Below are 25,925 nucleotides of genomic sequence, written 5' to 3' on the forward strand. Positions count from 1 at the left end.
GCAGTTCTCGGGAATCCATCTTGTCTTGTGTCAACAGTTCAGGCTGTTGGTGGTGTTGCTGTGAGGGATATTTTTTGACAACTTTGTACTAACGCTGTGCAACTTAGTACCGAGCATCGCCTAAACTCCATATGTAAAGGGATGGGCAGCTCAAATAATCTTAAACTGGCTCCTTGAACATGACAGTGAGTTCACTGCACACAAATGGTGTCCACAGTCACCTGAGCTCAGTCTACAAGGGCACCTGTGGCATGTGGTGAAACAGAAAATTCATATCATGGAAGTTGCAACAACTGTGAGATGCTGTCATCACGATCTCAGGGGAATGTTTCCAGCATCTTGTTGAAAGTATGTCATGAAGAACGAGGGCAGTTCTGAATGCAAACAGTGTAAAACCCAGCACAAGCAAGATGTAGCCTAATTGTGCTGTCAGCGTTAATCTCGTTAAAATGACGTTAACGCCATAACCGCATTAACACGTCAAATCTCCTTTAGCAAGTTAACGCGAATCGCATGTGCGGTCAAATAAAGTAGCTTTAGACTTTGGCATTAATTCAGAGAGCACAGAAATACCATAAATTAAGGAAGAGATAAAGCTGAGTAAAAAAAATCATTAAATGTTTTTATGAATGAAATGCTATTTTTGTTGGATTATACCACTACTACTAAACAGTAAATACTCCTGAGATTAGAGAGGGTTTATACTGGAATTTTACTCCTAAATATTTGTGTGTGTAATAATCTTACCAAAACTCTAGAATTGTTCTTGGAATGATTTTGTTGTTTCTTAAAGAGCGTACAGACCCGTAAAGCCTGGATGAATTTGAGATTTTCACAAATAATTTTGTTTTTAGTTGTTTACTACGAGATGACTGAGTGTTTCTTCAGAACCCTCTTTGTGTGTTTATAGTATGCAGATGCTTCCTGTGGTAATGTGGTAATTTTCTTTTATATCTCAGTCACACTAGAGTAAAAAGAAGACAGCGTCTAGGAAATAATTACATGGATTGACGGTTGAGAATGCATAGCCCACAACCTCTGGGGGACCAATTTTGATTGAAAGGCAGTTGCAAAGGTCACCTGCTGATGGCTGACCTGACTCTAAACAGTCGCAGACTCAGACAGATTGGCAAAGGTTTACAAATAAGTACCACCTAACTTATGAACACAGACGGATTCTCACCAAGCTGCAGTAAGTCTGTCTCTTTCCAATAGAGGACTCGACTCACCTGTTTGCCTAAGGGTTTTGTTCTGGATTCCTATATAAAAGCAAGGCTGACTGGACTCTGTATGTAAGTAGTTAATGTAAATTTTTTGCTGCTTTGCTGCTTTGAAGATGGCAACTAGCAGGAAGCGGTCACAGACCCGGTCCTCATCTTTAAAGCAATCATTTTAAAAGCAGTGAGACTGCAAGATTATTGTAAACAGTCACGATACATCAGTTTGTGTTTTGAATTTTTTATTTGTTTTTTTTTCTCTTCAGTATTTTTGCAAGCATTGAGGTGACGAGGCTTAAAGCCCCTGGGGTCAGTAGCCTGAATGTTGTTATGGTCTTGAAGAAGAACGCCAAGTAAGATTTCGTCTTTTTGCACAAATCTGTCATCACAATGTTGTCCTTTATTTGTTTGATTTAAATCAGTGAAGCCAATCGGCACATGAATGTTTTTAAACTGATCCTACATTCACTGCTTCTGTTCCATTTCTGTTTCTAACATCTTCAGATGCATCCTTAAAGAATTTACAGAATGAGTCAGATCCAAACATAACATACATATGCAAAGTGTCTGAGGGGTTGAGCAATGCGGGTCCCAACCAGAGATAACGTGTGGAGCCTGCTGGTGAACATGTCTGATTATATCAGACACAACACAGTACCACTGAGTATTTTTGTACATGTGAAATATATTTGTCTAATCAACAATTCTAATACTGCTGCTATCTCCTGGTTGGCAGAATATGCAGTATTTTAAAAATAAAATCTTAACATAGAAGGTTGTAAACTTTATTTAGACTCCAAAGTGTAACACTGACTGTTGTGCAATCACATCCTGATCCTGCACCAAGTGCACCATGTCTTTGTTGTTTTCTAGTCATTTTAAAGTCTTGAGGTGTTTTCTGTCCAGCAGGAATAATTTAAAAATGTATGCCGTACTGTGCAGAAGTCTTGAGACTCCCCTCATTTATTCATTTTGGTTCCAAGAAGGGAGAATTTCTCTTTATTTCTTCAGCAATTATTTTGCAGACTTTCTGAAGGCCTGTCAGAGTTTTTCTTTGGACATACTTTGGAACCACTTACTAACAGTGATGCTTCAAGCATAAAAAAGCCACCTTAAGTAAGGGGATGAGCTGATCAGCAAAGTACCCATAGCAGACTTTCTGAACAACACATAATTTCTTCCCATTTCTTTATATTTTTATATTAAGTCTATAAATTCCAAACATAACACAGTTTGGCTGAAATATAATAGTATTTTTGCACCAACAAGGGGATTCATAAAGCAAACTTGGCACATGTCTGTGGGGTGGGCAATGTGTCCTTAAGAATTTGTTGTTGTCATAGATACCTTCACTACTGGGTGTCCTGGATGGTCAGAGTGTGAAAACAACCCTGTTCGCTCATTTTGGATTTGTGCCTCTGCTGCTGTAAGTTTTCAACATGAATTTACTAACTTTTCTTTCTCTCTGTTAAACAGGATTGTCTTGAGGTCATGCATTGGTTAAAATAATACACAAGTGGGCCGCAGAGTGCAGCAAATCCCTCCAGAGTATAAGTGATGGCGATGGAGAAAAGCAATCTTCACGCTGCCTCGTTGTCTGTCAATGAATCTTCGTGTCGGTCTCCATGGAGCGCTCTCCTTAGTGAGCAGCAGCCCACACATTCAAAGGAGCCCTGCTTTGGTTGAGTTTGGCTGGGTTTTACTCTGTTGTGCAACAACCAACTTTTCCCAACAGTTGAAAAAAAAAAAGCAAACAAAAACACAAATATTCTTTGATTCATAATTTTTTCGAGTTCAGTGAATTGTGCAGCAGTCCCAGAAAAATTGATTTGTACTGTGTGTAATTGTAGTAGAAATTTGAGTTTAATTAAAAAACAAACAAACAAAAAAAAACATTTTGAAGGTCCTTATAAAGCACAAAAGGAGGAAAAAAGGAAAAATACCAAAATGGTCACTTAGATGCTGTAATTATGTGGATGCATTGTGCAAATGCAAGTAACACACAGCTTTAAATAAAGTAGCTTTTGCATTACTTCAAAGAGCACATAAATACCATAAAGTAAGGAAAAGATAAAGTTGAGTCAACAAATTGATTAAAGGTTTTTATAAATGAAATGCTGTTTTTTCCTGGATTACTCCGCCACCAAACAGTGACATCTCCCGAGACTAGCAAGTAATTGTTATGCTTGGAATTTGTTACGTTTACCTCCTAAATCTTTCAACAGTGTGTGATAATGTTAGCAAATCTTTCCAAAGCAGTATAACTTGTTTTGCTCCTTTGTTGTTTGTTAAAGAGCGTACAGACCTGTAAAGCTTGGGCGAACTTAAAGGTGAATATAAGAAATGACTGGAAAAATAGCCACAGTCGCATTAAAAATGACATCTGTGAAATTATTGCAACATTTGGACAGTAAAATAATTTTAAATACAACATTGCATCATAATGGTAAAACCTCAGTGATATGTGGCAGCCTCATACTTCCTGTTAAGAATATAATGATGTTCACATAATATTGATCTTTGGAATATGAAGTGCAGTCATTTCTCTGAATAAGGGACTTTAGATATGTCCAATGTTCCATTATCACATTTATAGTGACTTCTTCATGATTGATAAACCTCACTTTACAGGAAGACACAAATACCTAACTGTAAATTCAGGATAAAATATTATGTTAATTTTTGTTTTTAGCTTTTTTAGTTTCTTTAAAATCCCCTTTGAGTGTGCATAGTTTGCAGATGTTGCCTGTGGTGATGTCACGGCAATGCTAAGTGGATCCATCGACTCACCATTCAATCCTGAAAGGTAGGACTGCTTCTGCTTCTCTCGCAGTTTTATGACTTTTACTGAGAAAAGTAAAAGAATCTCTTTTCATTTAGTGGTAATTAGAGCCACCAAATAATTTAACAGTGATATATGTGCTGAGTTTAAGCTAAGTTAAGCTGTCATTGCACATTAAAAGAAAGGCTATTAATAAACAGTTATCATTGTATTTGTTGCAGAAAGTTCAGTGGTTGTTGTAAAAAATATGTTCTTGCTCTACAAACCAAATCAGGCCTAAATGTTTGTTGTCTCCTCCTGAGGACCCAGCCTTCGTGGTCTACGTAGGCCAGGTCCTCTGAAGGCCGGGTCCTCTGAAGGCCGGGTAGGCCGGAAGTGAGCGGCTGTGAAATTAGACGGTCTAGCCTTCAGTTTTGCGTCACCAGCTGTCTCAGTGGAGTTTAATAACCTCACCCGTCTGCTCCTTGCTATCTAAAATATAACTGACGAAGCCTACCAAACATCAAACTAACAGTCACAAGGATGTGCGTGTGATAAACACTACAGCCAAACAAATTCAAGTAAATAATTAGAAAATAATAAATTTTTTAAAGTCTAAGGCCTGACCTGAAACATGAACATAGACACACGGGCATACACAAGACACAAGCATGATTCCCACCCTCATCTACACATATACAATTACTCACCCAGTCGCCCAGCATCTAGACACACCAAAATGAACGCTGGACGCACACTCACACTCCCATACACCCTCTATTCACTCAGATCAACACGTTCTCACTCCCAAAGCGTAACATTTTACGCTAGGTGACAAATCGTCACCATCAATACCCCAACATTGGCAATCTTCCCCAGACCAAGGATATGGTCCCCACAGCAGCAGACTAGCCCACCAGCCCAGACCCCGACTGGATGGCCAGCTCCTCCTCCCGGAATCCAGTCCCAGACAATGAAGAGAGAACAGGAGTGTGAAAAGACCCCGTGCCTCACTTCGCCTGCTCGTATGTGGCTGAATGAAGAGACCTAACTCTGGATGCCATTCAGTATGCCCACCCCCAATGAAAGCATCTAAGTTGTGGAATAACATTGAGACACAGGTGGCCAGAAGCAGAAAGAAAAGGAATGCCTCACCTGCACCTCAGTGATGTTCCTGATCCACTGGGATTTTCCCACAGAAACACTTCTAGAGATTACACAGAATGTTCTGAAAAACAGAAAATATCCAGAGAACGACAGTTCTCAGGAATCTATCTTGTCTTGTATCAGCTGATGGTGGTGTTGGTGTAATGATATGAGGAATATTTTTTGACAACTTTTTACAACTTAAAATGCCACTGGCTACATAAGTGCTGCTGACAATGTCCACCCCTTTGCAAACACAGCTATAAAGGAATGGGCAGCTCAAATAATCTCAAACTGCCTTCTTGAGCATAACAATGGGTTCACTGTACTCACATGGTCTCCACAGTCACCAGAGCTCAGTCAAATAGAGCACCTGTGGGATGTGGTGGAATGAAAAACTGAAATCATGGCTTTGCGGCCAACAAATCTGCAGCATCTGTGTGATGCTGTCTTGTTGATAGAAACTAAAATCACAGAGGAATCTTTCCAGCATCTTAAAAGTACGCCAAAAGGAGTCCAACCCAGCACAACCGCGGAATACATAAAAGAGAAAAAATGTCCTGAGGGTATGTATGTTGATTCATTTGTCATAACAGGTTGAAAATGTAGTTGAAATAAAATTGAGTATGTTTCTGAAAATATTTTCTGTTGTTTCATCAAATGAAAGATAATGTTTTAAACTTTTATCTGATATATATGTATCTATATATGTGGAGAGAGAGAGAGAGAGAGAGAGAGAGAGCGCGCTGTCATCCTGCGTCTCCATAAATAGACGTCCGCGCTCGCACGATAGTGACAGTAAACAACATTTTGTTGAGCAGACTATATGAAATAAAAGTTTATATATGCTTGGGTTGATGTTGTACCATAAGTCCAGCAGACTTTTAAATACATGAGCACTTGCTGCGTTTCAACCCTTTGCGCATTTACCTCCTTTAAGGTTGTACAGGACTTCTGATTGGAGAGAGCCTGAATAGTTTGTGTGCGCGGTCATTCCGCGTCTCCATAATAGACGTCCGAGCTCGCGCGATAGTGACAGTAAACAACATTTTGTTGGGCACACTTGTTAGACAGAAGTCTACATTTTTACCACTTTTTACGCATTTATAATGGAGCACGAGCAGTCTCGTCGACTAGGGAAACGGCGGAGGAAACGCTGCGTAATATTAATTGTCATCGTTGTCCTTATTGTTATTGTAATCATCGCCGTGGTGTTGGGACTGACTCTCCGTCAGAACAAAAGTGAATTTGAATCTACATTTTTGTCTAGGTGTGAGAAGTTCAATCAGTAAGTGGTGGTATTTCAACATTTTCTTATTTACTTTTTTGGGATTTTCAGACGCACGCACATATGATAAAAGACACATGATCAAATTAATAATGATTAATCACTGAATGTGTACATGTGCACTTGCATGTTTCCATGTTTGAGCAATCTTGGCAAATGCAGGAGTGACTGCGTTTGAACTTGCGAAGTGGTAAGGCTGCTCTGCTTAAAAACAGGCGTTAGGTCTGAGGTCTGGTATTGATCGGTTATAGTCAATGATTGAGCTGCTGCTGTTTTGTATCCAGTCAGCTGGTTTGCACGATGTTAATATCTAATAGTAATGTATACCACTGCACATACAATACATACAGTACCTAGACATAATGATAATGTGTCTTGAGTAAATGAGACGTGAACTGCAGTTTATCCGTCAGGTGTTTTTGCCTGTTTCCTTTTTTGATATTTGAATTTTGCTTGTTACACAATATGATATCAGCAGGTGCACATTCAGCGTCCACGGTCTAACCACATGGCAGTTACCCTGCCATAAACTTCTTTCAGTAATATCTTTAATCATCTGGTTTTGTTGACACCAGTTTTTTTCGTTAGTTTTTTTTTTTGTTTTATATCAAATACGTTGCACTATTTAACATACTCAGCCTTTCTTTAAATCAAAATACACCTAAACATCAGCAAACATTATTTGTTTTTCAGATATGACTGTAAAAAGCTGTGGGGTGTCTTTCAGCAGGCCTATGTGGACAAGGATCCATGTAAAGTTCTAGTGGAAGCTTATAATCCCCTGATTGCTGCAGCCCCCTTCAAACCTCAGTGCAACAAAGTAATAATCGATGATTACACCATCTCAATCATCCCATCTGCCATAATCATTCATGAGCTGTCTAACAATGCAGTGTTTGTGGGTTAGACGATGTTCTGGAGCAAAACAAAGGATGTGGTCCATGGTTTCACTGACAAGAGAAAGGATTGTTTTGTCACTTTGGAGGACACTCTGTTGGGATCTGTCCTGGATGGTCTGACCTGGTGTGGAAAAGAAGGCAGCAAGGGTAACACTCTCAAAGCAGTAGATAAAAATCACAGTTTATTATTTGAACAGTGCAACAAACTACACACCAGCGAAAGAGCACCAGCAGAAGTTCATATAAGTCATGCTAGAATCTAAAAATATATGTAATTTGTCGTGCCAGACATGATTTGTTATTTGTGTGGCCTGTTGTTAAATTTACATACCAACAGCAAGTCAAGTCATGTCAAGGTTTTTGAGCCCTGACATTTAAGGAGAATTTCGTAAACTTGCCACATGCAGACTACACTCACACACAGATCAGATAAACCTTTAACTGTGGTGTTCATGCCCTCACTTGTTCTGAGAAGGACAAACGCTATCGCTTGAGAATGATCAAGAAACCTTGTAACGTTAAACAGTATCAGGCTACAGAAAACAGAAACATAGAATTCTACAAGACTTTCTGTCAGCAGAGCATCTTTCTAGCTTCCTCTTTTTAAAAAGACTCATTAAAACCACAGTAGAACAAAGATATTAAGGTTGATTAATAGCACTTTTCCCCCAAATAAACTTTTGCTAATAGTTTAAGCTCAGCTCACCAGAAATGGCACAGAAACTGTTGTAAGATGCTCGGCCACCTCACAATGATGTATATAATAATAAATGAATCAGTTAATAGTAATAATAAAGTCAAGGTTGTTACACCCAAATAAAGATTTTTTTTAACTTTTGGTTTCACTGCAAATTCGGCAAACACATCCTATGTAGACAAGCATAATTTATCTTTTTTTTTTTAAATAAATTTATCTTCGAGATAGAAATTATGTTTCTGTTAAAACATGTCTCCATAAGCTTACTCATCAGGGGTGTGTTCCCTATGAGGTGTGAAAGGTTTCACTTTGTTCCTAGTTTTGGAAATAATCGATTACGCAAAAATTGCTTTGAATAAACCAGCATGTTCAGGTTTGATTCTTTAGTAATTGATTCAAACATACTATAGAAGGGATTTACATTGGAGCTACTCAGAGAAGATTTTGAGTCAACACTCTGTCTAAGCAGCTGAGGGTGGACAGCTAACATAAATGTGCCCTAGCTTTTGCTTTTTCTTTTCTGTCCTGTGTCGTTATGTAATGTTGTGAGATTTCTTTCCTTTGTTGTGTTTTATTTTGAGGAGTTAACCCAAGCAAATATGCATGTTGTTGTCATAGATACCTTCACTAGTGGGTGTCCCGGATGGTCAGAGTGTGAAAACAACCCTGTTCGCTCATTTTGGATTTGTGCCTCTGCTGCTGTAAGTTTTCAACATGAATTTACTACATTTTCTTTCTCTATTTTAAATGGCATAGTCCTGAGGTCGTGCATTGGTTAACATAACACACAAGTGCACTGCAGAGTGCAGCAAATCCCTCCAGAGTATAAGTGATGGTGATGGAGAAAAGAAATGTTCACGCTGTCTCGTTGTCTGTCAATGAGGCTTTGTGTTGGTCTCCATGGAGCGCTCTCCTGAGTGAGCAGCAGCCCACACATTCATAGGAGCCCTGCTGTGGTTGAGTTTGGGTTTTACTCTGTTTTGCAACGTCTGATTCTGTTGTGCAACATCTAACTTTTCCAAACAGTCCAAAAAAAAGCAAACAAACACACAAATATTCTTTGATTTATATTTTTTTCCAGTTCAGTGACTTGTGCAGCAGTCCCAGAAAAACAGAATCAAGATTTGTACTGTGTGTAATTGTAGTAGGAATTTCAGTTTAATGTAAAAAAAAAAACATAATGAAATTGATCCAGAATTGCTCAAGTAGATGCTTTAATAATGGGGATGCATTATGCAAATGCAAGTACCACATAGCTTTAAATAAAGTAGCTTTCGCATTAATTCAAAGGGCACATAAATACCATAAAATAAGGAAAAGATAAAGTTGAGTGAAAAAATTCATTAGCAATGAATTTTTATGAATGAAATGCTGTTTTTTCCTGGATTACACCGCAACTAAACAGTGACCTCTCCCAAGGCTAGCGAGGGCTTGTCATGTTATGCTTGGAATTTGTTACGTTTGGCTCCTAAACATACCGTTTTTTGGGTGTGTGATAATCTTAGCAAATCTTTAAAAAGCAGTATAACTTGTTTTGATCTTTTGCTGTTCATTTTGTTGTTTGTTAACAAAATGTACAGACCAGTAAAGCCTGGGTGAACTTAAAGGTGAACTAGAAGAAATGGAAAAACTGGAAAAACGACCACAGTCGCGTTAAAAAATGACATCTGTGAAATTATTGCAACATTTGGACTGTAAAATAATTTTAAATACAACATTGCATCATAATGGTAAAACCTCAGTGATATGTTGCTGCCTCATACTTCCTGTTATGAATATAATGATGTTCACATAATATCGATCTGTGGAGTAAGAAGTGCAGTCATTTCTCTGAGTAAGGGACTTTAGATATGTCCAATGCTCCATTATCACATCAATAGTGATAAACCTCACTTTACAGGAAGACACAAATACCTAAGTCTAAATTTGGGACAAAATATTGTGTTACTTTTTAGTTTTATTTACAAGATGACTGAGTGTTTCTTCAAAATCCCCTTTGTGTGTCTGTATAGTTTGCAGATGTTGCCTGTGGTGATGTCACAGCAATGTTAAACGGATCCATCAACACACCATTCAATCCTACAAGGTAGGACTGCTTCTGCTTCTCTCACAGTTTTATGACTTTTACTGAATAAAGTAATGTTTTTCTTTCAGTGGTAATATACAGCCACCAAAAATTTAACAGTGATATATGTGCTGAGTTTAAGCTAAGTTAAGTTATCATTGCAGATTAAAAGAACTGCTATTAAAAACAGTTATTATTGTCTTTGTTGCACAAGGTCAAAGGTTGTTGTGAAAAATATGTTCTTGCTCTACAAACCAAATCAGGTTTAAATGTTTGTCTCCACTCTGGGCCATTTTGATGCAGGCTGCTTCATTTTCATTTATATTTCTGTTACACTAGGGCTGCTGAATTAATCGAATTTTAATCTAAATTACGATCTGAGCTTTCAACGATCATTAAAAATGACTGTGCCGATTATTAGCACCTCCCTCGTGCTTTACTCTCGCGCTGCTCCGTGTGACAAATCCAGCGCACCTCTCTGCGTTTCGAACACGCGTCACAACAATTAAGAGGACCCGAGGGAAGCTCGGAAAGCGAAGCAAAAGTTATTTGGAGAGGAGAGGATAATGGCTTCTGAAGAAAGAATGCCGTTGGTTGAAGAGAGCTAAAACGACTTCAGTGGTGTGGAAACATTATGGGTTCGCGGAGTCAGACGTGGATCAAGTAGACATAGTGTGTAAACCTTGCTACGGTGTCGTAGCTGCACCACAGAGCAACACTACAAATTTATTCAATCATCTGAAGACCGCTCACAAAGTGACATACAATCAAACAATGAAGGAGCGGCAACTTTAGTTGACTTACCTCACTGTCAGTCTGATGCAATTGTGTGGCTACACAGCTTGCCTTGATATTTGGTTATTTGCATAAATATTATGCAGTATTTTGAAGTTCACTAAACATTAATGTTTACATTTTTCATTTATTTTTTATATTGCAAACATTTGCAATGTTATCAGTATTTGCACACTATTTTATATTATTTTTTGACAATCTTTAAAGCCATTATTCAATACATTGTTATTGTTAAATAAATATCATCAAATAATCGAGATCTCAATTTCAGTGAAAAAAATTGTGATTATCATTTTTGCCATAATCGAACAGCCCTAAGTCACAATAGAGTGAAACTAGGACTGCAGCGTCCTTGCAACTCGGAAAGAAATCAGCACACTTGAAGTTGCAGTTGAAGAGTTGACTGCATTGAATTTTCTTAGCAATCAGCAACCAAATTCAAATAGTTCAGTTCAATTCAATTTTATTCATACAGTGCCAAATCACAACAACAGTTGCCTCAAGGCACTATATATTGTAAGGCCTACAATGAATAAGTACCAGCTAACTTATTAATGCAGAGAGATTCAACACACTTCAGTCAGTCTGTCTTTCTGCTGTAGAGGACTCGACTTGACTCGCTGCAAGGGTTTTGTTCTAGATTGTATAAAAAGGCAAAGTTGATGGGCACCTTTGTCACTTTGTAGTTAAATTGCTGTCCTGCAGGAATTATATCAATATTTAGTTTCTTTTTCAAATCTATGAAATTCTGGCTGCACTCTGAATATAAGTAGTTAATATAGATTTGTTATCTAACATAAAATGCTGCGTGTGCTGACAGACAGACACAAACAGATTGCTTGTAATTGCCAAATTGGCCTCATTTAATCACAAACTGATAGGAGACTGATTCTGTCTAATTGCTGTTTTATCGCCTGTTCCTCATCTTAAGAGCAGCCATTTCAAAAGCAGTCTCATGGCTCAAGTTCATTGTAGAGGGTCACAATACCTCCAGTAATGCCACGGTCTACAATCCCTGCAACATAAGGCATTCTGCATTGAGAAATGACTACTGATCCTTTTAGTACTACAGAAATTCTTTAAGAGTGTGTCGTAGGCTCAAGTGCCACATAGATGAAAAAAAAATCAGTGTTGTGGTGACAGCAGTATCTAGTTGAATTTTGTACTCTAAGCTGCTGTTCTTTTTTTTCTTTTCAGTATTTTTGCAAGCGTTGAGGTGCCGAGGTTTAATGCCTCTAGGGTCAAGAAGCTGAATGTTGTTATGGTCATACAGAAGAACAACATGTAAGATTTTCTCTTTATACACAAATCTGTCACCACAATGTGCCTCCAATATTTTAAAATTGATCCTACATTCACTTCTTCTGTTCTGTTCCTAACTTCTTCAGATCAAACTGTAATCATTCATCCTTGAAGAATTTGACGCAAGCGCTAGATACAGGGATAACATACAGCTGCAAAGACGTGTCTGAGTAAGTACACGTGTGTTACAGAGGAGCTGACGACCTGTTTGTATCTGTCCTCACAAAACACAACTGACCTCTTGTGATTATCTTGTAATGTATTCAAACAGATCTCGGATTCAGGAATGTGGTGCCCAACCAGAGATAGCGTGTGGAGCCTGCTGGTGAAGATGTCTGATGTCAGTCACAACATACTAGCATTCAGCCACAGAAACATTTCTAGTGTTTCCTTTTAACTTTTTAAATAAAATTTGAGAATTTTTGTACATGTAAAATGTATTTTTCAAAACATGTATGTTTCTAATACATTCCACTATGACAATGTACATTTTAATTTTATGGGATCTGAAGTTAAACTTCTTTGTTTTTTTTAACTAAACAAATTGAGTACCATATGACATTTTCTCGTTGGCAGAATATGCACTATTTGTTCAATAAAATGCTGATTAAATGTTCTTTGTTTCAATTAATGTTTTCGAGTTGTTTTAAACATGTACATTTCTAAAAACATACCTAGATATAAAAAACACACAGTGGAAGACCATCAGTCATGGATTGGTCTCCCCAGAGCCCAAACCTCAACAGCAGTGTGGGAATCATCTTGTCAGAGAACAGAACAAAACGCAGCCAACATCTAAAGATGAGCTTTGAATGTCCTTGAAGAAGCCTTGAAAACTCTTCCTTGAGACTATTTAAAGAAATAACAAGAAAGCTTCCCAAAGAGAGTTCAGGCTGTGTTGAAGAATGAAGGTGGTCATACCAGGTATTGACTTTAAAGGTCATTAAAATTGTACAAACTCTTGTCTTATATACTATATTCATATAAGGGTCGATATATTATAATTAGTGCTAAGGGTGAAAGTGAAAGCAGTTGACCTTTTATTTCAAGTTGTAAAGATCTAAACTAAATCCATGGACAGCTTCATAATAACAGTGTTGATGGAGTGGACGAGCACACTGACAGGTTTGACAAACAATGACTAAATAATGATGCAGTCAATGTCAACATGGACCAGAAGTGTTTGCAGCATTTAATTTGGACACAGCATCTTATTTGTATACTGGACCATAGTAGTGCTATACTGGGTAAAAATACAATAAAACTGCACTGAGGACGAATTCCTTATCTTTAAAGTATTTACCTCACAGGTAGAAACATGGGGTTTTGCCAGTGAGCCTGTAGCTTGGTGATTCTTCTTTAGAATCCTCCTGAAACAAGACGAGACTTCCAACATGAAAGTGAAATTCATTAAGTAAATCCAAACAAATTCAAATAAATAATTAGAAAATAATCAAAAAAAATAGTTTATTGACCTGTACAGACAATGAACAGTTTGTAACTTGTTTTTTTTTTTTTTGACATTTGGCAATGTATAAATCAGAATTTTTGTCTGAAGGCCAACAATAATTGGCCCCACCAGGAAGGCACCAGGAGTGACCCAGTACACACCTGAGCAGCCAGCCATGGACACTGAATCATCAATCCACTGGTGGGGACACCAGCCACTGGCAGGGTGTGTGGTGGGAGGAAATAGGCCCACCTCAAAGAGCCTGAGATGTTCTAAGAGAGGTGGAGTCTAAGGCCTGACCTGAAACATGAACATAGACACACGGGCATACACAAGACACAAGCATCATCCCCACCCTCATCTACACATATACAAATACTCACCCAGGCACCCAGCATCTAGACACACCAAAATGAATGCTGTACACACACTCACACTCCCATACACCCTCTATTCACTCAGGTCCAGGCACCAATACCCCAACATTGGCAATCTGCCCCAGACCAAGGATATGGTCCCCACAGCAGCAGACTAGCCCAGCGACTGGATGGCCAGCTCCTCCTCCATCTAGTCCCAGACAATGAAGAGAGAACAGGGGTGTGAAAAGACCCCATGCCTCACTTCGCCTGCTCGTATGTGGCTGAATGAAGAGACCTAACTCTGGATGCCATTCAGTATGCCCACCCCCAAAGCCCTATATGTATGTGTCATTAGAGTGTAGGTATTGAAAGCATCTAAGTTGTGGAATAACACTGAGACACAGGTGGCCAGAAGCAGAAAGAAAAGGAATGCCTCACCTGCACCTCAGTGATGTTCCTGATCCACTGGGATTTTCCCACAGAAACACTTCTAGAGATTACACAGAATGTTCTGAAAAACAGAAAATATCCAGAGAACGACAGTTCTCAGGAATCTATCTTGTCTTGTATCAACTGATGGTGGTGTTGGTGTAATGATATGAGGAATATTTTTTGACAACTTTTTACAACTTAAAATGCCACTGGCTACATAAGTGCTGCTGACAATGTCCACCCCTTTGCAAACACAGCTATAAAGGAATGGGCAGCTCAAATAATCTCAAACTGCCTTCTTGAGCATAACAATGGGTTCACTGTACTCACATGGTCTCCACAGTCACCAGAGCTCAGTCAAATAGAGCACCTGTGGGATGTGGTGGAATGAAAAACTGAAATCATGGCTTTGCGGCCAACAAATCTGCAGCATCTGTGTGATGCTGTCTTGTTGATAGAAACTAAAATCACAGAGGAATCTTTCCAGCATCTTAAAAGTACGCCAAAAGGAGTCCAACCCAGCACAACCGCGGAATACATAAAAGAGAAAAAATGTCCTGAGGGTATGTATGTTGATTCATTTGTCATAACAGGTTGAAAATGTAGTTGAAAAAAAATTTCGTATATTTCTGAAAATATTTTCTGTTGTTTCATCAAATGAAAGATAATGTTTTAAACTTTTATCTGATATATATATATGTATATGTGGAGAGAGAGAGAGAGAGAGAGAGAGAGAGAGAGCGCTGTCATCCTGCGTCTCCATAAATAGACGTCCGCGCTCGCACGATAGTGACAGTAAACAACATTTTGTTGAGCAGACTATATGAAATAAAAGTTTATATATGCTTGGGTTGATGTTGTACCATAAGTCCAGCAGACTTTTAAATACATGAGCACTTGCTGCGTTTCAACCCTTTGCGCATTTACCTCCTTTAAGGTTGTACAGGACTTCTGATTGGAGAGAGCCTGAATAGTTTGTGTGCGCGGTCATTCCGCGTCTCCATAAATAGACGTCCGAGCTCGCGCGATAGTGACCGTAAACAACTTTTTGTTGGGCACACTTGTTAGACAGAAATCTACATTTTTACCACTTTTTACGCATTTATAATGGAGCACGAGCAGTCTCGTCGACTAGGGAAACGGCGGAGGAAACGCTGCGTAATATTAATTGTCATCGTTGTCCTTATTGTTATTGTAATCATCGCCGTGGTGTTGGGACTGACTCTCCGTCAGAACAAAAGTGAATTTAAATCTACATTTTTGTCTAGGTGTGAGAAGTTCAATCAGTAAGTGGTGGTATTTCAACATTTTCTTATTTACTATTTTTGTATTTTCAGACGCACGCACATATGATAAAAGACACATGATCAATGAATGTGTACATGTGCACTTGCATGTTTCCATGTTTGATGCAGGACTGATTGCTTTTGTGAAGTTGCAAGGCTGAGGTGCTTAAAAACAGGCGGGTCTGGTATTGATCAGTATTATTGTCAATGATTGATCTGTTAACGTTCTGTATCATGCCAGCTGGTTTGCACATTGTTAATATCTAATAATAATGTATACCACTGCACATTATCATTATGTCTACGTGTACAGCACGTAGACATAATGATAATGTGCATTGAGTAAGTGGAGATATGAACTGCATTATGTCTGTCGGGTGTTTTTGCGTGTTTCCTTTTGTGATATTTGAATTTTGCAAGAAACAAGAAAAAGTTACAAAACATGATATCACCAAGTGCACATTCAGCGTCCACAGTCTAACCCCATGGCAATTTCCCTGCCATGAACTTCTTTCAATAATATCTATAATCATCTGGTTTTGTTGACACCAGTTTTTTTTTTTAAATTAAATATATAAGAGTTATGTAAATGTGTTTGACTGTTTAGCATACTTAGCATTTCTTTAAATGAAAAATACACCTAAACATTAGCAAATTTTATTTATTTTTCAGAACTGACTGTCAAAAAGTATGGGATGCATTTGAGCAGGCCTATGTGAACAAGGATCCATGTAAAGTTGCAGTGGAAGCTTATGATCCCCTCATTGTTGCAGCCCCCTTCAAACCTCAGTGCAACAGAGTAATAATCAGTGATTACACCATCTCAATCATCCCATCTGCCATAATCATTCATAGTCTGTAAAACAATACACTAATATGTGTGTTTGTGGGTCAGATGATGTTCTGGAGCAAAACAAAGGATGTGGTCCATGGTTTCACTGAGAAGAGAGATTGTTTTGTCACTTTGGAGGACACTCTGTTGGGATCTGTCCTGGATGGTCTGACCTGGTGTGGAAAAGAAGGCAGCAAGGGTAACACTCCCAAAGCAATCACAGTTTATTATTTGAACAGTGCAACAAACTACACACCAGCGAAAGAGCAACGACAGTAGTTTATATAAGTCATGCTAAAATCTAAAAATATATGTAATTTGTCATGCAAGACATGATTTTGCTATTTGTGTGGCCTGTTGTTAAATTTACATACCAACAGCAAGTCAGGTCAGCCCTGAAATTTAAGGAGAATTTCTTAAACTTGTCACTTGAAGAATACACTCACACACAGATCAGATAAACCTTTAACTGTGGTGTTCATGCCCTCACTTGTTCTGAGAAGGACAAACACATCCTATGACAGCAAGCATCATTTATCAAATATATTTATAAAAAAATAAGTTTATGGTAAATAAATGTTAATTGGCCTGTATTTGTATAGCGCTTTACTTAGCCCCTAAGGACCCCAAAGTGCTTTACACTACATTCAGTCATCCACCCATTCACACACACATTCACACACACATTCACACACTTATCTTCAAGATAGAAATTATGTTTCTGTGAAAACACGTTATCTCCATGAGCTGGGTCATCAGGGATGTGTTCCCTATTAGGTGTGAAAGGTTTCACTTTGTTTCTAGTTTTGGAAATAACTGATTATGCAAAACTTGCTTTGAGTAAAGCAGCATTTTCAGGCTTTATTCTTTTAGTAATTGATCCAAACACACTATAGAAGTGATTTTATATTTGAGCTACTCAGAGAAGATTTTGAGTCAACCCTCTGATTAAGCGGCTGAGGGTGGACAGCTAGGGCACAACATAAACGGCCCTAGGTTGTTCTTTTTTCTTTACTGTCCATTGTAGTTATGTAGTGTTGTGAAATTTCTCTCCTTTGTTGTATTTTACTTTGAGGTGCTAACCCAAGCAAATATGCATGTTGTTGTCATAGGTACCTTCACTACTGGGTGTCCCGGATGGTCAGAGTGTGAAAACAACCCTGTTCGCTCATTTTGGAGACGTATCTCTGCTGCTGTAAGTTTTCAACATTTGTTTGCTTTTCTTTCTCTCTTTTAAACGGGATAGCCCTGAGGTCATGCATTGGTGAAAATGACACACAAGTGGGCCGCAGAGTGCAGCAAATCCCTCCTGAGTATAAGTGACGGTGATGGAGAAAAGCAATCTTCACGCTGCCTCGTTGTCTGTCAATGAGTCTTTGTGTCGGTCTCCATGGAGCGCTCTCCTTAATGAGCAGCAGCCCACACATTCAAAGGAGCCCTGCTTTGGTTGAGTTTGGCTGGGTTTTACTCTGTTGTGCAACAGCCAACTTTTCCCAACAGTTGAAAAAAAAAGCAAACAAACATACAAATATTCTTTGATTCATAATGTTTTCCAGTTCGGTGAATTGTGCAGCAGTCCCAGAAAAATTGATTTGTACTGTGTGTAAAAGGAAAAATACCAAAATGGTCAATTAGATGCTGTAATTATGTGGATACATTGTGCAAAATGCAAGTAACACACAGCTTTAAATAAAGTAGCTTTTGCATGAATTCAGAGAGCACATAAATACCATAAAGTAAGGAAAAGTTGAGTGAACAAATTGATTAAAGATTTTTCTGAATGAAATGCTGTGCATAGTTTGCAGATGTTGCCTGTGGTGATGTCATAGCAATGCTAAGTGGATCCATCGACACACCATTCAATCCAACAAGGTAGGACTGCTTCTGCTTCTCTGACAGTTTTATGACTTTTACTGAGAAAAGTAAAAGAATCTCTTTTCATTTAGTGGTAATTAGAGCCACCAAATAATTTAACAGTGATATATGTGCTGAGTTTCAAGCTAAGTTAAGACGTCATTGCAGATTAAGAGAAGTGCTATTAAAAACAGTTATCATTGTCTTTGTGGCACAATGCAAGCACTTTGGCAACAGTAGGAAGGAAAAACTCCCTTTTAACAGGAAGAAAGCGCCAGCAGAATCAGGCTCAGGGAGGGGCATCTGCTGCAACCGTTTGGAAGACAGCACAAAAGATATGCTGTGGAAGACAGCCAGAGATAACAAGTATGATTCAATGCAGAGAGGTCTATTAACATACACTGAGTGAGAAAGGGGACTGAAGAAGAAATAGTCAACGCATAAAGTAGATGTTGTGAACAATTCATTGTTCAGTGGTTGAGCGTGCATAGCCCACAACCTCAGGGAGACCAATTTTGATAGAAAGGCAGTTGCACAGGTCCCCTGGTGGGGGCCGACCTGACTCTAAACAATCACAGACTCGGATAGATTGGCAAAGGTTTTCAAATAAGTACCAGCTAACTTATGAACGCAGACAGACAACACACGCTATTGTGGTCCATCAGCAAACTATCACTGTTTGTGGGAGAATTTCTTTTTCAAATCGATGAAATTCTGGCTGGACTCTGATTGTAAGTAGATAATATGGGCGATCGTGGCTCAAGAGTTCGGGAGTTAGCTAACCATCACCAGTGTGTGTGTGAATGGGTGGATGACTGGATGTGTAAAGCGCTTTGGGGTCCTTAGGGACTAGTAAAGCGCTATACAAATACAGGCCATTTACCATAGTATAGATTTTCTTCTAATGTAAAATACTGTGACAGCAATAAATTTGCAACAAATGGTAACAGATTTGGGGTTTTCATCAATTTATCACAAACACATTGTAATTGCTAGATTGGCCTCATTTAATCACAAACTGATAGCAGACTTATTCTGTCTTATTGCTGTTTTATCACCATCTTGATACATCGGAGCTGCTTTGAAGATGGCAACTAGCAGGAAGCTGTTACTGATCTGGTCCTCATCTTAAGCGCAACCATTTCAAAAGCAGTCTCATGGCTCAAGTTCATTGTAGATAAGATAAGATAAGATAAGATAAGATAAGATAAGATAAGATAAGATAACCTTTATTAGTCCCACACGTGGGAAATTTGTTTTGTCACAGCAGGAAGTGGACAGTGCAAAAGTTATGAGGCAAAAATTAGAATACAATAAGAATAAATACAGTACACAACTGTACAGAATAGAATAAAATAAAATACTATATACAGTAGAATAAAATAAAATAAATATACAATAAGATAAAAATAGAATACAAATACAAATACTATATACAACTGAGTAAATGGTAGATGGTCACAATACTTCCAATAATGCCACGGTCTACAACCACAGTTTTTCCTTAGTGTGACCCTATCATATCTGCAGCGACAATAATTCTTTGAGGTGACTACTGATCCTTTTAGCACCTTGGAAATTATTTAGAAGTGGGCTCAAGTGCCAGATAGATGAATATATCAGAAAAATGTGGTGTTGTGTTGTGGTGACAGCAATATCTAGTTAATTTTGTACTCTAAGCTGCTGTTCTTTTTTTTCTCATCAGCATTTTTGCAAGCATTGAGGTGGTGAGGTTTCAGGCCTCTAGGATCAAAAGCCTGAATGTTGTTATGGTCTTACAGCAGAATGCCAAGTAAGATTTTCTCTTTATACACAAATCTGTCACCACAATGTGCATACAATATTTTAATATTGATCCTACATTCACTGCTTCTGTTCTGCGTCTAACTTCTTCAGATCAAACTGTACAGATCCATCCTTGAAGAATTTGAGGCAAACTCTAGATACAGGGATAACATACAGCTGCAAAGATGTGCCTGAGTAAGTACGTGTGCGTTACAGAGGAGCTGACGACCTGTTTGTATCTGTCCTCACAAAACACAACTGACCTCTTGTGATTATCTTGTAATGTATTCAAACAGATCTCGTATTCAGGAATGCGGTGCCAAACCAGAGATAGCGTGTGGAGCCTGCTGGTGAAGATGTCTGATGTCAGTCACAACATACTAGCATATAGCCACAGAAACATTTCTCTCATTTCCTTGCAACTTTTCTAATAAAATTTGAGAATTTTTGTACATGTGAAATTTATTTTTCTAAACATGTAGGTTTCTAATACATTCCATTATGACAATATTTTGTGGAATCTGATTTTTTTTTTTTTTTGGACTGAACACATTGAGTACCATGGCTGCCATCTCATTGTTGGTAGAACATGTATTAATTTTTAAATAAAATCTTAACTTGTAAACTTTATTTGGACTCCAAAGTGTAATACTGACTGTTGTGTAATCACATCCTAAGTGTTCTATTCACCTAGAATAATTAAAAGACATATCATCCACCAGTTGCTCCAACTTTGGACTGAAATACCTAGCTTCACAAGGCCAAAGCAAGTTCAGCAAAGAAGCCATCAAGTTCATCCAAAGAAGCTTCTATGTAGATGATGGCCTGACAAGTGTAAGGTCGACTGCTGAAGCCATACGCCTGGTAAAGGAATCAAGAGCTCTGTGCAAAACAGGAAATCTACGGCTACATAAGTTTGTATCCAACGATGAGTGTGTGATTGCAACAATTCTACCACAAGAATGTGCTCAGACCAAAGATCTAAACATGGCTCTAGGAGAACTTCATATCGAGCGAGCACTTGGAGTTCAGTGGTGTGTTGAGGCGGATGAATTTCAGTTCAGGGTGGAGGTAAAAGAAAAACCCACTGACAAGGAGAGGGGTTCTCTCAACTGTTGCCTCAGTCTATGATCCACTAGGTTTCGTGGCTCCATTCCTACTTGTCGGCAAACAGATTCTTCAAACGCTGTGTAGAGACAAGGTAAGCTGGGACGAACCTCTCCCCGAGCACATCCAGCCACAATGGGAGTCATGGCTCAAAGATCTGCCTCATTTGGCAGTTCTAAAGATTCCAAGAAGCTACCTTCCATCAAACTTTGGTGAAGTCTCACTATATGAGCTTCACAACTTTTCCGATGCAAGCTTCAAAGGGTATGGTGCATGCTCATACCTTAGAGCGGTGAGTGAAACAGGACAGATAAGTTGTTCACTTGTCTTGGGGAAAGCAAGAGTAGCCCCTACCAAACTAAAGGCTTGAGTTATCTTCAGCTGTGACCTCAGTCCGCATTGGTAATATCATCAGAGGCGAGCTGGAGATTGAAAATGTGCAAGAGTATTACTGGACTGACTCAAAGGTGGTCCTTGGCTATGTGAACAATGATGCTAAAAGGTTCCAAACATTCGTGGCCAACCGCATCCAGCAAATAAGATCTAGCACAAAACCTGAACAATGGCGATATGTCAACTCTGAAGACAACCCAGCCGATGGAGCCTCAAGAGGATTGACTGCAGTTCAAATTAAAGAATCTAACTGGCTGAAAGGACCCAACTTCCTTTGGCAGCAAAATCTCCCACATGAAGTGGGAATGGTGGGAGAAGTTGAGGCTACTGATCCTGAACTTCGGAGAGCACATGTTCATGCAGTTAAAGCAAGAGAACAGAATCCAATGGTAAACCGTTTAACTAAATTTTCTGACTGGTCCAGAGTGGTGAGAGCAATTGCCAGGCTCAAGAGATTTGTCAGAGAGTTTAAGGGATTTCAGTCGAGAACTAATGAGTCGACTAATCTTGAAGAACGAAGAGAAGCAGAGATCTTCATCATCAAACTTGTACAAGAAGAGGCATTTGCTGAAGAGATAAAGAAAATAAGAGGCCAGAAGGAACACACTTTGAGCAGGCACAACAGGCTACGCCAGCTGAATGCTTTCCTGGACGAAACCAATGTTCTCAGGGTTTGAGGACGGCTGTCTCAGTCAGCCTTACACCATGATGTAAAGCATCCTGCAATACTTCTGAAAAAATCTCATGTCTCAGCTCTGCTGGTCAAACATCATCATGAGCGCATACACCATCAAGGAAGGGGCATGACCATGAATGAGTTGCGCGCAAACGAAATATGGGTCCTAGGATGTGGAAGTGTGGTCTCCTCACACATTTACAAGTGTGTAAAATGTAGACGATACAAAAGAACAACTGAGGTTCAACAAATGGCAAATCTACCAGGAGAGAGAATTAAGACATCTCCCCCCTTTACTTATTGTGGGCTTGATTGTTTTGGCCCCTTTATTGTGAAGGAAGGAAGAAGAGAGTTGAAACGATATGGATTGTTATTCACCTGCCTATGTTCTAGAGCAGTTCACATAGAAACGCTTGACGATTTGACAACAGACGCATTCATGAATGCACTTCGATCATTCATAGCTATTCGAGGACCCGTGCGCCAGCTAAGATGTGATAGAGGGACAAACTTTGTTGGTGCTAGAAAGGAGCTTTCTGAGTTGCTTGAAGGAATGGATCAAGATCGTACAAGGGCGCTTGGTTGTGAATTTGTGCTGAATGTCCCATATGGGAGGAGTTTGGGAACACCAGTATTGGGTCTGTGTTTCCACAAGCCCCGCTGGTTTAGAGACTTATTCATCATGAAGAAAACAAGACAGTCAGCGATCGATCGATTTACTTGCAAGGGAGGCCTCGTCGGTGTCTACCACGAAATGACCCCAACGACGGCCTCCGCTTGCTGCCTTTTATTGGGAATACAGTTCACACAATACACATCACAGCAAAACAACGCCCACCATAAACCCCCCAAATGGTTCTAAGACAAGGCACTATGTGTGTGTGTATGTGTAAACATCTGTATGCATGTAAGAATGTGTGTGTGTGTGTGTGTGTGTGTGTGTGTGTGTGTGTGTGTGTGTGTGTGTGTGTGTGTGTGTGTGTGTGTGTGTCTTCCTGATCACAACTGTTTCTACAACATCCTGGTCATAAAGAGGGTAGTCTCTCCCACACCCAATGTATGGTTCACCATGGATAACACAGTGAAGCCATACAAAGGGCAGGAAGCTTACCAAACATCAAACAGAATCTTCACAAGGGATGTGTAATAATCCTCCCCCAGCACAGAGTGGCTGGAGAGGTGGTCAGGGTCAAAAGGATGTCTTGATCCTATAGATTGAACTAAGACCTTACAAGTTTAAGAAGCATAATGACAAACATTCAACAATTAGACTTAACAATATTACTTTGCAATAAGCAGGTGTGTTTATAGGTTGTAGCTGCTGAAGCCTCCTATTGGCCACTTATCCAAAAATGCTGATTTTATGATGCATTACAGTGTCATGGTCCTGTGTTGGTGACCCAGTGTTTTGTATTTTTGGTTTAAGTAATAATTTATTAATTATGGTTTTCTGTTTTGTATTGAATTTACCGTTCCTGGTTTCTAGGTTTCTGTTCTGTTTCTGTTCTCCGTGTGTTCTATGCTTCATCTCAGGGAAGACAAAAAGACAGAAAACTATGTTCCACTTCTAGTTACTTTTGTCTCTGTGCTTCATGTGTCTGTTCCAGAGTCTGTCATGTTTCCACATCTCAGTGTCTAATCTGCATCTTTGTAAATTGTGTGGTGCTTCCTGTTTTACTTTGATAGTGCGTGTCCTATGTCAGTGTATCCTGCTGTGCTTCCTGTGTCTTGTTATGTCAGGTTAGGTCCAGCCGTGCTTTCCCCCTGTTTTCCATTCTGTTGTTACTCTCTGGTGTATTTAAGCCCTGTGTTTTCATCTGTCAGTTGTTGTGTTGTACTCTTACTATGCTGTGTTTTTTCTTCTGTGGTCCTAGCCATTCCTTATTTTACATGTCCTAGTTTGTATTCCTGTTCCCAGTTTCTAGTTTTGTTTTGGATTTGAAGTTAGTTGTTACACTCACAATGAAGCTGCCTCTTTTAGTTCACTCTTTCGTGAGTCCTGCATTTGCAGCCTATCCTGCATGCCACACAGCCGAACCATAACATACAGGAAGTCTGGGCCTGGGTGGGCGTCTGAAAGCTTTACAGAGAGACCACTACTGTTTCTATGGGCTACATTTACAGAAGTGCTGCTACTTTGCATTTTCGCATCAGCAGTAAGTAGCTTCAGAGTCGACTTTTTGTCTCATGCATGGTGACCCAGAATGTTTGATCTTTGTGCTTTGCTCTGGCTTTAGAATGGCGTTGGAGTCGTATGTGCAACATATGTGAGCCTGTTAATGTGAATCAGAGAAGTTATCTGCTCTAAACTGAAAATGTAATTTGTTTTGTGTTTGTACATTTGGTTTCTGATGTTTGGGGTGTGTGTGTGTGTGTGTGTGTGTGTGTGTGTGTGTGTGTGTGTGTGTGTGTGTGTGTGTGTGTGTGTGTGTGTGTGTGTGTGTGTGTGTGTCTCATCTGGAATCCCAGAAAAACTTCCAGTTGGCTGTCATTCTAGTGTGTGCATGTGACATAATTCCCACCCCCTCATGCTGTCACATAAAGATCTAAATTAAATCCAGGGATGGTTTTATATTTTACAGTGTTATTGGAGTGTCAGCAGACACTCAGTTAATGGAGTACACTGATAGATTTGACAACTGATGACTAATTAATAATGCAGTCAATGTCAGTATGGACCAGAAGAGTTTGCAGAATTTAATTTGGACACAGCATCTTGTTTGTACAGTACAGTGAACAAGAAATCATAACAATGCCTCGCTGACATGTAAAATGTTGTGGTTCTTATAAAGCACTTTTCTACTCTGAGGATTCAAAGTGCTTTACACAACTTGCCTCGATCAATCAAGGATCCATTGTAGAATTGACTCCTCGAACTCCTCCAATCCAGACCTGTACAGACAATGACCAGTACGTGACATTTTAAGCCCTTTCACACTGTTCAGTATTTGGAAGTTTAATTTCATCAAAGTTACTTATCAATCTGGAATAGTGGTCTTAGATCACTTAAAGCATCACATCATGTGACAGTTGTTAACCCTATGCAGTATAAGTCATGAGGTGTGTTTTATTGCTACTTGTTTAGACACAGAGGTTCCTAACAGGAAAACCTTTTATGAAACTGTCAATCATTAACAGGTCATTTTTCCTTCACAGGACCTTGATTATCTTTCAATGCATCCAGGACCCGCAACAGTCATCCTGCCACACATGTGCAAATACTTTGTTAAACAGAAACAGCCTTATATCTGTTTAAATCACAAACTGCTGTAATATCTATATCTGCCATGTGTAGATATAGTGTCAGTTATAGTGTCAAGTAAATTCAGAGTGCAATAAAAGGAACAGTGAGTACTGTAAACACTGTCAGCCTTAGATGAAAGCCAGAGACTGGCTTCTCAAAAATCTAACTTGATTGAAAGCAGTGTGTGCGTGTGTATTTTGCGTACCCACTACACTTCACTGATCCCCACAAATCTACAAACAAAATGCAGCTGAAACAGGTGCTTCTCAACTTGGAGAGGAGGAACTTTACAGCCTTTAGTACTGCTGTGGCTTCATTAGAAACATTAGTCTATTTG

At 39.2% G+C, this 25,925-nt stretch overlaps 2 protein-coding genes across 2 annotated transcripts; both read left to right on the forward strand.

The window, feature by feature from the left end:
* The first annotated feature begins 5,937 nt into the window (after positions 1-5,937).
* On the forward strand, positions 5,938-12,766 carry LOC146662422 (ADP-ribosyl cyclase/cyclic ADP-ribose hydrolase 1-like). The gene is made up of 8 exons (XM_085417819.1): positions 5,938-6,412; positions 7,106-7,232; positions 7,320-7,458; positions 8,627-8,709; positions 10,021-10,094; positions 12,066-12,152; positions 12,257-12,340; positions 12,442-12,766. The coding sequence occupies exons 1-8, from the start codon at positions 6,234-6,236 to the stop codon at positions 12,497-12,499; spliced, it is 831 nt and encodes a 276-aa protein (XP_085273945.1). The 5' UTR covers positions 5,938-6,233; the 3' UTR covers positions 12,500-12,766.
* Positions 12,767-15,406: 2,640 nt separating this feature from the next.
* Positions 15,407-20,771, forward strand: LOC146662423 (ADP-ribosyl cyclase/cyclic ADP-ribose hydrolase 1-like). Its single transcript, XM_085417820.1, has 8 exons — positions 15,407-15,697; positions 16,370-16,496; positions 16,593-16,728; positions 17,642-17,724; positions 18,328-18,401; positions 20,089-20,175; positions 20,280-20,363; positions 20,465-20,771. The coding sequence occupies exons 1-8, from the start codon at positions 15,519-15,521 to the stop codon at positions 20,520-20,522; spliced, it is 828 nt and encodes a 275-aa protein (XP_085273946.1). The 5' UTR covers positions 15,407-15,518; the 3' UTR covers positions 20,523-20,771.
* Positions 20,772-25,925: the final 5,154 nt, after the last annotated feature.

The sequence above is a fragment of the Rhamphochromis longiceps genome, linkage group LG9, assembly GCF_057381845.1.
Source record: "Rhamphochromis longiceps isolate RC_006_pf linkage group LG9, R_longiceps_female_GT1.1, whole genome shotgun sequence".
NCBI classification, from domain to species: domain Eukaryota; kingdom Metazoa; phylum Chordata; class Actinopteri; order Cichliformes; family Cichlidae; genus Rhamphochromis; species Rhamphochromis longiceps.